The 13,732-nt window shown below is 31.5% G+C and overlaps 1 protein-coding gene across 1 annotated transcript in view; it reads right to left on the reverse strand.

The window, feature by feature from the left end:
- Positions 1 to 492: 492 nt before the first annotated feature.
- Positions 493 to 13,732, reverse strand: part of LOC123657777 (homeobox protein abdominal-A homolog) — a 41,879-nt gene continuing 28,639 nt past the window's right edge. The window contains exon 3 of the mRNA XM_045593291.1: positions 493 to 890. Coding sequence (XP_045449247.1) covers positions 493 to 890 — 398 coding nt within the window. The remainder of the gene's footprint in view (positions 891 to 13,732) is intronic.

Genomic DNA, 13,732 nt, shown 5'->3' on the forward strand with positions numbered 1-13,732 from the left:
ATATACATCAAAATGTACATAATATAATATCTAATTATAAAAAAATATAACATAATGGAGTAAAGTAAATGGTAGCAATAAATACTATGAGATTCACAGATTTAAAATCTTAACTAACAATACCGAAGTTCACTCGGACTTGTAAATCTTAGAGCGATCCTAACGCTATTGTAAAATTTAGTAAAATATTATTGCAATACATGGTGTGGTTATGGCAACAAAATAAATGCTTAAAGCACTTCACCAGCCTGTCCACCAGCGAACGACACCGAGGCAAGTCCTTCGCACTAAAGGAACATTAATACAATAAAAGTCACAAACGCCTCCACAACGAGGCGACACTTCTACTAAATCAGCCGCAAAACATAAAACTAGTGGATACGACAGGACTAACGCTGCCCGCAGGTCCATATGGACGTAACACTTCCATTCATGTATTCACACTATATGATACAGTATCAGTCAGGATTTACTAAGCGGTAGGCAGGCGCCTTACGTCGGCACTTTATTCACTTTGAGAATGTCGCTGGAACCTTTGTCGATGGGCATTTTCATGGGATCATGGTGGTGGGTCACGTGGTGGCCGTGGTGTTGGCTCTCCAGCTTAGCCTGCTTCTCTTGCTGTTGCTGCTTCATTCTATCTTGTTCCTCTCTTTCCCTGCGTGCTTGCTCATTGATTTCCTTAACAGCACGCAGTTCCTTCTTTAATTTCATACGTCGATTTTGGAACCATATCTTTATTTGCCTCTCTGTGAGACAAAGGGCATGTGCAATTTCTATCCTACGCCTGCGCGTTAGATAGTGATTGAAATGGAATTCCTTTTCTAGTTCTAGCGTTTGGAATCTCGTGTACGTTTGTCGACCCCTCCGCCGTGGACAGCCATTTGGTCCTGAAGAGAAAATAACATAAAAAATTAATATCATATTCGAAATCTATAACGGAAGATCGATTAAAATTTAACGACAATCGGTAAATAAATTTAACATTAAGTCAATTTATTGGAAACATGTATCACTGGCCCACAGTTCGGGGTTCGATTCGCAACGTAATAAAGGCTTTGAGCAGCCATTAAATTTTACTTTTATAGCATCTTAGATTTTAATAGCTCATTAATATTTTATTGCCGTAGTAAAGATAATTTTAGAGTTATTCGCTACTGGGACCGACCTCAAAGTAGATCAAATACCGATGTTAATAGATTTACAACCGAGTTTAAAAAAATCGTTTAACGATGTGACGTTTAGGACAACGTGTCAATACAAATAGTTAAATATACGATAGCGGCATAGATTTTTTTTTCTCACAGATGAGAAGTGATGGAAAGGGTTAAAAGCAGTAAATGGACCAAGTATTCACAATAGCAATCTCAAAAGGAATTCGTTACAAAAAGTCCGGACGGCAAGGGTTGCACAACTTTCTAATTCTTTGTAAGGTGGCGTTTTGTATTGGTACGTTAAAAAGTTTTTCTTAGAAATTGTGAAAGTTTTAACCCTTTAAAGTCGCTGCGAAAAAAAATCTCTTAATTTTTTATCGATATGAAAAAATCATTTATTTATCACTGATGCTGTATAATTACATAAATTCTTACAAAACAGTTTGATAACAAAGGAGAAAAATAATGTCGTCTAGACTAGACTACAATTAGGAAGCGTTCTTATATTTTTATTACATTTCAAACTTTTAATTACCTAATTTAGCAAAAGATAATTTTATATAAAGAAATCAAATAAAGCTTAAATCAGAAGTATATGTCTAACTGATACGATGCTTTTTAGTTATATGTATCCGTGTATGTATCTTCGGGTCTACTCCTCGGTTACATGGCGGTCGTACCGAGCCGAGCCCAGACAGGTTTCGAGTCAGGCAATAAATAAGGCAAGATAAATAGTCTACCCTACGCGTATAATTGATAGCGGACCAGTCATTGGAATTTACATTTTAAGTTATTTAGTAGTTCTTATGCCGTAGGAAATAGAAACTGTTCGGTTCTAGAATTACTAAAACTGTATAGAACTATCGGAATTATCATACTAGCTATTTTTATAAAGTCGTATACTGCTTATTCTTTATAGTCATTACTGATTAATTTAATAAGGTTGTTAATTAGTATTAAGAGGATTTAATAGTCTAAATCTTAAATATGATACAAGTTAAATATTTGAAAATATATTTACGTACCTAAGAATTAAATTTCTGTATACAAAAGGAAGATTTAATGAAAATAAAAAAGTGAAAGAATTAGGTACGTTTAAACAGATTATATTCAAATTTATTTAAAAAGGCGATGTTAACTTTGTACGTTTTAATTAAAGAACAAAGGAAGTCTTTTAAAAACAACACTTGATAAGTAATTAATGTTCGCTTACTAAGTTACGAAGTAATGCAATTTATTTTTAAATTATTTGGGCGCTATAAACATTTTATTTGAAGATAAATGGGGATGTAAATCATGTGACCAAAAATGTTACACACCAGATATCGTACTTTATATGAACAATAAATTACTGTAATTGTATTTTTACTGCCGCAAAAACATTTATGGTCGATGCTTATTAAGGAATCACAAAAAAAAAAAATGTTTGAATAATCATAAATAAAAAACTAAGAAAAAGGTTATAATAATACAGTTGTGGTCATCTGTTGTAGTGTGTCAAGAGATTTAAACAGAAATGAGATAGCTATAGTTATTCTAATTTTAAAAAGCAAAGATGGAACCCAAACTAACAATACACACATCTCGATTATCCTATCAAAGTGAAAGGTCATAAAGGATATAGTTTGTTCTTTGAAACAGATCCTTCTTGTTTACGTCGCAGAGTCTAAATCTGTGTGTAGAGGGGGTGAGATAATCCGCGTTTTGTTGGTGCTTGTAATATGTTAGCGCAGGCAGGTTGGCCACCCTTCGTTCGGTCGCCATGACAACGGTCGAAGGCACCTCCCGTCAGCTGGGTCCCATTATTCTCTTTGCATTGTAGTCGCGGGGTGTAGAGTCGGCCATGTACGCTGTACCTGTTCTTTTTTACGTATTACGTCGAGAGATTCCCATACTTCGATATATATCACCTATACAGGATGCCGACTACGTTGATTAGCATTTGTTTTCCAAGTTTTCTCAGTCGAATTATTGTAGAACGGGTATTGTTTTATTTTTTTCCAACAAGATACTTAACAGATAAAATGCACCAATCCAATTACTTATTTCTAATCTCGGAATTTAAAAGAAATAAGTTAAAAAGGAGGACGCCAAACACAATATATCTCGGGGAGGAGCGGCGGCATTAATTAGAGACGTATATATCGTGCGCCGACACCGGACGACTATAAACATACGCCGACAAGACCTGGCTCTTACCTCGCTTTTTTCTCCGAAATAAATCTCAGTCCTCGCTTATTTATTATTTTATTTTACTTTGTATAAACTTGCTCACCTTTTATACAGAACCCGTTCTACATAGCATTTGATAAATTTCTCGTCTGAGTGGAATATTAAGGGTCCGTTTATGAATTATGTCGCTGGTCAGCTAAGAAGGTTATTTATAGAGCAAGATCAGGTCACCTCCTGGACGAGCTTCTAGATAGTCGACGTGACTGCTGAGAATGAATTATTACTATTAACGGCGGCTTAAAATATATTCAATCCGTTGAGAAGATTTTTGTTAATACTAGTGAAATATAATTATTAATAAATATTAATTATAATTTAGTATATGACAGGGGCGTTAGGTTTTAATTCTAATTCATAGAAAGTTAATATATAAAGTGATGCTAAAAATTATGTGGGTTTTAGCCATATGAGGACAGCGTGCGATAAAATACATCTTCCTAAATTATTGCATTCGGTTTAGGTGTGTCAACGGATAGGTGTGGCAAATTCAATTAATTTAACCAATAATGTATTAATGCCGTTGATTGTATTCAAATGACCGAATTACGCACTGAGTAAATATTTGTAGAAGGTTAATTGTTTGTCAGTTCACACATAATTAAAAACGATATCAACATAAATAACCAGACCGATATAATAACGTCACAACTACCTATCAAGTGTGATCATTTGAAAGTACAGTATACGTTGTAAAGGTGTTAAACATATTTATGAATATTTTATAAAATGTGTAATTCCCGCATGGACATCGGCTATATAGATATGACTAAGGTCGCGTCTGCGGCAGTAATGACTACCAACTGTTTTAATTAAATTATATTTTATAATTACGTATATTTTTATTGTAATATTTTCTAAATACTCAATTAAATGAAAAGTGTAAAAGGCATTTTTAGGCGTTTATTAATATTTATAGTAAATATGGATAAAAAAATAAGAGTAAATAAGCATTACAGATTCTGTGTTTAAAGCTTAAACTTATATTATAATACATTTGTCATTATGTAATTTATGTCATCTTCACATTACTAGTATCTAGTTAATTTATACGTTTTAATTAGATGGCGTTTAGACAATAATTTTATAGAACATTTATTGATAAGTTAGTATTCATTTAAACGACATTTAGGACTCTTCATTATTAAGGGCTTTGTAGCTTCGTGTTAGCGACATTTTATTGCATCGTAACTCGACAGTCGTTTTTATTACTCCCAGCGCCATCTTGAAATAGTTTGCATTCGAAATTTGAAAAATATGATTTTTTTAATACTATTTTTTAAAATCAATCCAATTTAATTTTTAAAATAAAAAAAGACCAAATAAATCTTTTAAATTGCCATATAAATGAATAAAAAACAAAATACAAGAACAATTTTTGCTCATAAAATGAACAATTAGCCTAAAATTCAAATTATCTCGTAATTGTAAGTACTTTTAATGTGTGTATCAAGATATAATGGACAATTAATTCATTAAAATGAACTCAAATTACTTTATGGTATAAAAAATAATTAATTTATTTCACATGAGAGGTCGAAAAAGAAATCGTATATTACCCACGAGCTTCGAATCGTTTCGGTCGGTAATTTTTATATTAACTTCGTTAAACACATTTTACTTAATAGTTTGGTATTCGAAAAACTATTTTTTCCGTTTATTGACGTTAATGTTTATACCACATCATAAAAGATCGTTAAAATATTTCATTTTTGTACCGGAATCGCAAGGGTAATCTGAATCAGAAAACGTTAATTATAAAGAGCTTACGATATTTTGAAATATTCCCAAAAGACATATGAGCAGTCTCTTTTTAATCGACAAAGTCCTAATTTCTTAACTGAATATTAATTATTCTTTCACAAGTATAAAACAGGGAGATACAAATATGCGAAATGTAATACTGAGCTTTACTAAAAATGGATGTCAATGCAGTTGAAACCGTGAGGGGTGTCTAGTAAAGTATTCAAGAAAATAGTTGTATTTTTTTCATCGAGCGGTGTGGAAAGCGTCACATTTCCTGATCTTGTAATATTCTTGACAACAATAAATATTTCGAGCATGTACAAGACGGAAATACCTATTTTTGCTTGTTGTGTGAGCCAGTTAAATCATCACAATGTTGTTCTGTGCTTCACTGTTCAAAGGACATTGCCTTTAATACAGGGCTGTCAAGAAACTGTCTTTTATCATCTTGTATTTAATAACAATATAGTTGTAATATTACCTTTCTCTGTAGTGTTCATAAAAATATCAGTGAATACATAGTTGTGTACGTTAGTATTATATTATAGTTTGTGTTGTATGCAGCTGTAATTGGAATTGGATTAATTTTTTTTATTAACAATTTCTGTTCATTGTATTAGCGTATAGATTATCTATCTTGTACTGTAGTTTGATTAAATAAAATTATTGACACTTTCACGACATTCGACAACTTTCAAATGGCATTTCCTTTAAAATCGTAAAAATCTCCTCACAATAAACGACGTTCAATATAATTTTAATTTAAATCTACAAAATTATTTATCTTATCATTGCATTTTAAGAGTATTTTAGTCATAACTGTTATAACCGTGAGAAAATCAAAAGAGTACCAAATAGAAATTATATTTATAAATATAAAAAGTATTATCCTTTCAGTTTGGGGATAAAAAATAAAATATTTTAAAAATTATGTTTCTTTAAATTACAGCGTGCGATTTTTATCTTATTACTTTTGCATACCCAGAACTCTACGCTAAATGTGGTGAGCTCTATACAAACGCACAAACGAACTAACTGCAGACAACCTGATTTAGTGCACGTCGGGTCAATGCCTTGAGCATTTAAATGCCTATGTATGAGACTTGCATTATTACTCGTTCGTTCAGTATGAAATCTTGCACCATTTTCCTTTCAAATAGTTGCTTTTAGTATTTAAATGTATCGTGGCTATAAAATAAATAGTATCTATAAATCAATGACATCATACAAGTACATACATATTATATCTATATATTATATAACTATTTACTTTTAGTTTTATATTTATAAATATACATAATAATATTAATACTTTTAATAATTAATTAAAAGTAATTTTATGAGGTACATTTTAAATGAATGTTTAGAATAAATAAATAATGTAAGTTAACATTAAGATACGTAAATTGATGAAAAAGTAACATTTAATTACTACTACATAGTGTTGCCCAAATGCAAGAACAAGACGAGACTTAGCCAGTCTTGGTCTTGGTCTTGCGCCAATACACCTGGTCTTGGTCTTGGTCTTGGTCTTGCGCTCCCAGTCTTGGTCTTGGTCTTGGTCTTGCAGCAAGAGTCTTGCAAGTCTTGCAATTACCTATTAGTCTATTACTATTTATTAAAGTTTACTTTAAATCTTAGAAAAACGTATTAGAAATGGAACATTGTGAGCTTGAATTAACATAGCCATAGTAAAGATCAAGCAGATTAATAAATAACTGAAGATTTGATAAGAAATTCGAAAAATCAACTGACCTATATGTCGTTTTCCATGGAAGTAACTGTTTCTTAATAAACATTTATGATTTATAAGCTTACATTTGCTAAAACATGTAAAAAAACAAATTAATTACAATAACTTGACTGTATTTTAAAGAACAATACTTATCTGTCTAGAAAGAGATTGAACCCTCAACTTATAAGAAATTTAATAAAAGAGTTTTACGATTTATCATTTATTTGAATAAAAAATAAAACACAACACAAATCAACAGCTTTATCATTAGGTTATGATACTTTATATCAATTTTTTTGACCAAGAATTAATACAAAGTAACCATCTGGCTGACTCATCACTTAACCTATTTCTATGTTTTCTAATTACTAATGATGCTTTAGAAAATAACCTCTCAGCAGGTACTGAAGTTGCAGGTATTGAGAGAAAATCACGGGTCATTTTCGATAAAATCGGATACTCTGTCTCATGCGTCCTCCACCAATCTAAAATGTCTTCCGAGCTGGCAGTTCTTGGTTTTCTCAGGTACTCCTCCAACTCGTCTATCACTAAGCCTTGAAGACAAGATCCAGATGACGTCGAGGGACATTCATAGAGTTTATCAAAGTCTATTACGTCTTCATCTTCACCACATACTTTATTTTCTTTTTCTGGTAATTCCAGAGATTTGTTCAGTGAGTGTAGACTTTTATATTCTTCATAAAGTTCATTGAACTTGCGCAGACTTTCTGTTTTAAGTTGCTTCCCCCACATTGTCAGGTCAAAAGTCTGAGCCTTATGCCTTGGGTCTAAAATTAAAGAAGTACAATAAATCCAGTTGCTCTTCTTGTAATGTTTAAGCATTTTGTCTCGAGCTGCTTGGAAAGCTAGAATGAGCCTTTCATCCACTTCAGATCGATTAGGTTTCTCATCTAACTGTTTTACCATGGATTCAATTTTATCTAGCAAGAGATTGAATGATACAATGACTAGCGGTAATGTAACATATTTGTCTCCACCAAGTTTTGTACTTAAAAGTTTAAAGTTTATTACAAATTTATGTAATTTTTCGAGTACCTGCCATTCATTAGCTGTGATTTGAAAATCATTTAATTCGGTGACAGAACTGCACAATATGTCAATGCCCGCTCTCACTTTTAAACCAAATCCAATCATATCATTTGTGGAATTCCATCTCGTTGGACAGTCAAGAATGGCATTTAGATTTGATGGCACGCCAGCTGCTTCACAAGCAGACTGAAACTTCTTCTTCACTATCTCACTTCTTTTTATTTTACTGGAAATACTGCGTAACTTTGTTACAGATGTACGCGAGTCAGCAATATTTGGTGCAGATTCTTCATCTTCCTCATCCTCAGTTTCGTCTGCATAGTCTTCGTAATGCTGATCTTGCGCGTTAGTGTCAGACTCACAGTGTAATGCTAAGGTCTTTAATAAATCTTGTACACCAAGGTTTAAAATGTGAGCAAAGCACCGGAAATGTTGATTGTCTGAATCAAAGTGTGGCGGCAGCTGTTTGCCCAGTTCATACATAAATTTGGTATTTGCAGTTGCGTTGTCGACCGTGATACCTTGTATTTTATCAATTATGCCATATTCCAATAAACATTCATGGAAAATCGTTGCAATATCTTCCCCAGTATGTCGACCGCGTGATGGTATAAAATCAAGAACTACAGATTGATACTTCCATTCGTTGTCTATATAATGAATGTTACACCTAACTACTCAGTGAAATAGCGCTAAGTCCTAGCTGCAAGACGCAAGAGTCTTGCAGGCTATGTCTTGTTCTTGCTCAAGTCTTGCACGGTCAGTCTTGGTCTTGGTCTTGCTAAAAATACGCGGTCTTGTTCTTGGTCTTGGTCTTGCAAAAACGCAAGAACAAGACCAAGACTGCAAGACCAAGACTGAATTTGGGCAACACTACTACTACAGCCTGAAAACAGACGTATTTAGTTGTTTATAATTATAATTAGCGAGACATAATATTATATGATATATTTATTTAAATTTGCTTTAGTCAAACAAATATATTCTAACTAAACATTGCATTTAAGCAACGTCTTGATAAATTAATTACATTTTACTGCCAAACGTATTTCATATGTATAAAACACATCACATTATTTCATCATATATATGTCCCCGCGTTTTGAATACCGATGAATGAAATATTTTGGCAGTTAAAGTGAATGCGAGAACCTGAAAATGTCAACGAATTTAGGTCAAATTTCAAAATAAAATCTTCATTCCGATTAATTTCTTTTAAATTACTCTTTGAGAACAATCTCTCTGATTTACTTATCTCATAGTTACAAACAGATTTATGATGGCAAGATCGATAGAAGAGAGATAATCAAGTAAGGTTATCTCTTAAGATTTTTCTATTTTACTAAACAAACTAATATCTTTCTAGATAAACTAAGAAATATGGCTTCGTATTAGCTTCTAAATGGAGATGTTTTCTAAGTTACTGTTTAAATCAAACAATATACGTATAACAGAAATTGAGGGAATTTATTTTTAAATGTAAAAAGACTTTTGTATTTATAGTTATATTCGTAATAAAGAATAAAATGTTACAGTAAATATTGTTATTTGTTAGCTAAGCATATTTTTGCTTCGTCGTTCTTAGATATTAAGCTTACTTGATTATTATGCTGGCATGGTTTTTATATTTTCTATTTTATTACATATTCTTAATTTGTTCATGAAACATTTTAAAAGATAAGTATTTGTTGAAGTACAGTCAATCGGGGTAACTTTGACAGATCATTACTATATTTTTTTACCTAATTTTGACAATATTAAATATAAGACACAATAGTTAACTTAATATGTGCTCTCAGGTTGGTTTTCATACTCTCAAGTTATTTAATGTCTATAAAAATCAAAAAATGGCAATATTGTTGTGTGTCAAAGTTAAAACCCCTTTATGGGTAATGATTTCGCCAATGTCATGTAGAAAATATTAAAAGGTGTATTATATTTTTACATATCTTGATAGTAGCAAAACTGTCGAGTTATCAAATCAGTTTACCACTGAAAAAAATACAAAAATTGCGCGCCGAACTTTTAGCAAAGTTTTTGACATAAACTTCATTTAAAAGCTGTCTTTTTTTTGCAAAGTTCATTTAAACAGTTTGTTAAGTAAACAAATTTTGTAAATGTAATGTTACGTACTAAATGTGGACAACGTAAAAAATAAAAAATAATTTTGCGATTTGATTGTCAAAGTTACAGTCATAGTGTCTGTATACAATATTATGTATCAATCTTTAAATTATATAGCTTGTATGAAATATGTAGGTATAAGAAAGAATGAACCCTCGAAAGTGTTGCTGAAAAACTTATAAAACTATTTAATTATTATTTAGAATAAATTTCTACTATACCTATATAAGCACATCTGTTAATAAATGGGATGAAAAATTTAAACAAAACGCTTATAAAAAATCACGTTATTACATGTTTTAATTATCATTTATAATTAGATAACGAAATCAAAGAGTCGATTCTTTAATTAAAACAAAAGAATACTTTGTTTCTAAATGATAAATATTGTATAATATTATGTTAAAACCGTTTAATGATAAGAAAATTTATTACATTTATCATCAACGACTCAATTATACCGATATAGCACACGTCTGTCTTAAAGACAGTGGTCACTGAAACTCATAATCAGATTGCAAATATATATGCTATAAAACACTTTTTATTACAGCTAACAATATAATCATTATATACAGAGAGCGTTATGAAGACTATTATTGAAATTGATGACTATATCCGAGATAAAAGGGTCGTATGATATCGCAAATGACACATAATATTCGATTTAATTAGTTTGAATGTTTCCATTATAGTATACTTATTCGTAACTACCTATAATGAACTGTATTCTGATAAGACAGGTTAAACTGATACGCGATTATATGTACAGTAATTATAATAAATGGTATATTCTTGCATTTTATATGATATTTTGTCTTAGTTGAAAACTGTTTATGGACTTCTGTCTATATATGCTTCAGCCTGTAATATTTCACTGCTGGCCAGGGGCCTCTTTCCCCATGTAGGAGAACGATCAGTGCCAAATCCACCACGCTGCTCCAATACAGGTTGGCGGATAGATTTCCTCCTATGAGTAACGACCGCTATCAGGTGTACTTGATAACAACTGGGACCAACCGCTTAACGTACTTTCCGAGGCACGGTGGGGAGACCCACAATGAGTGTAGAAACACCCAGACCACGGAAGACATCTGTATGGTCAATACAAATGTTTGTCATCTGCGGGGATCGAACCCGCCAGCGCAACAAACACAAACCAGTGCTGTGATCGTTGGGCCAAAGCGTCGTTGGTTTTTCTATATACTCGTAAATAATTTGTAGCTCATGATTAATACGTCAGTCATGTTTGTGAGCAATATGAGGAAAACTTTGTTCCACTCCATGACAATTTAGTCTACCTATAATGCCAACGTGTCATCGAGCTGGTCTGATTGCAACGAATTAAGCTATTCGAGATTATTTAATTCAGCCTATCGTAGTCCACTGCTGGACATAGGCCTCCACAAGTTTGCGGCAAATCAGTTCATCATCAGTTTATTATATTCATCTAAAATTTGTGTTCTGAACTTAAATTACTTAAGAAAATTTTTTGTACTTTTTGGTCGCATTAAAAAATTAATCTATTGTCTATATGTATCATATACGTTGTATTGGTATGTCACAATCTCTGTATTTATTTATTGTAAGTAGGTACATATCTATTTTATTTACATTTTATGAAAAATATATTTACTAAGAGAATAATTTCCATATGGATTTTATGTATTTGGCGTTTTGTTATTAAATAGACGCTGTTAGTTTTTAATTAACAATAATTTACATATTTTATATCTGTTTTATATGCGGCTTGCGAGTATGCAAGGTGCATTTCTACGTATAGTAAATTATGCATGGCTGTCATTGTGTTTGCCAATTAATGAAAATTTCTGCGTTTTATATGTCTTTATAGTCGGTAATTAAGTGGTTATAGCTTTACATGTAAAAAGTAGTAATATTTAAATTGAAACTCAGTGACAAACTGCAATAAAGTTCATTAGAAATTAGTGTATGTCAAAAATAATGTATTTAATTTAATATCACGTTAAAGAAGTAAATGAATGTAAGAAAATGAACTAGCGGAGTTAAATAATTAAACAAATAAACCTACAGTAGTACGATTGATAATATTTATATGACAAAAAGTAGAAGTACGTAAAAATGTTTTGTAACAAAAAATCAAAATTATAAAGTACAGTTTTTATTTTTCTTTTTTACATTTTTTATTTGCAGATTTTTTTATCATTAAATTAGAAAAGTACTACAAAGTACTTTGTTTGTTTTTTTTTGTTTTTTTCGTTTTCTTTAGACAATTATGTTCTGCAATTTTACATAATATATTGGTTCTATTTAAGTGTTCACTTTAGATTATTCAAAAATAAAATACAGATACTCTATGTTACGTTTTGTAGTCACAATCAAACAATAAAGTATATAACCTCAGTTATAAACACTGAGCAAAGAAGAGTTTATACATATAACAGAAATAATTAATAAAAACAAATGACTTATAGGAACAATGAACACCGCAGTTCACACGAATTAAGAAGGAAAATGCATATATTTCGCAGGCACGTATGCAGATATCTTTCAAAAGGCGTTGTAGATCATTGTCGTGGACCGTAAAAGCTCTCAGTAGCGGACCGAACCGGTCTTGCATCTCGAATGGCACCATAACGCGCTCAGAATGGCCAATGTAAACGCACATACACAAATATTAATGTGAATGAGACGAGGACCCACTTTTTAAGTTATGGACATTTTTCTAAAGTCATCCAAGAAACCACAAGATTAATACCGTCTCGGTTTTGTCATAAAACTGATTTATAATGAATATTAAATGTTTTTTGTTACGTTTTGTCTAGCTGTGTGCGTCAATTGATAAAACTTTTGTAAACGATGGAACGATGGCGGTCAATAAATAAAAGAGCAGGTAAACGAATTTTACTAATTTAATAATAATTTAGCAAATATATATTATATATACATATATGTGTGTATGAACAAAGAATAGTTTGTGTCTGCAACAAATTATGTTAGGGTTTAGTAATACCCCCGGAATGTTCTTAAAACTAAATTTTTTAATGTCATGCATAGACCGAATAATATTAAAATACAGCCTCAGCACGAGAACACTACCTTTTTTATAAATAAATAGAGACGATATTTGCGTGCCTATATTGTATACTAGCTAAAATTCTTTTTCAAGTTTAATCCTGAAACAAACATTATTTACAAAAATAAAACAAGTGCAGCGACTGGCGGGGAATCTCGAGCGGAATAATTAACATTTTTTTCTGATGTTTTAATGAAGACAAAGCTTGATGCTATAACAATTAATTTAACTTTTTTTACCTTCTTTGTATATATTGCAACGTTTTCATTTGACGTAAATATTACTAACGTATTAAATTTCGAGTTTTGTTTAATAACAATACCGTTTGAACATCTATGAAACTAGATGCGCGATGTTGAAATAACAAACCGAATTTGTTCTACGAATCTCTGTGTATCTCGGACGTCCGGAAACTATTGGCTTATGTTGCTTTAATTTTTCGTCGTCAATATTTACATAAGCCCACCACGTGTTAATACTATAACAGGATGTTTAAAAATTTAAATCGCCTCGCTAAGTACGTAATTCATTTCCTATTATGTATTATTTGTGAGTATTCTTGTTTAGAGATAAGCCGACCGCTCGGGTACCTACGAACATACGTTCGGCTTAGAAAGAGAATTATTTTGATAATATATT

Source organism: Melitaea cinxia, chromosome 11 (assembly GCF_905220565.1).
Source record: "Melitaea cinxia chromosome 11, ilMelCinx1.1, whole genome shotgun sequence".
In the NCBI taxonomy this organism is placed as follows: Eukaryota; Metazoa; Arthropoda; class Insecta; order Lepidoptera; family Nymphalidae; genus Melitaea; species Melitaea cinxia.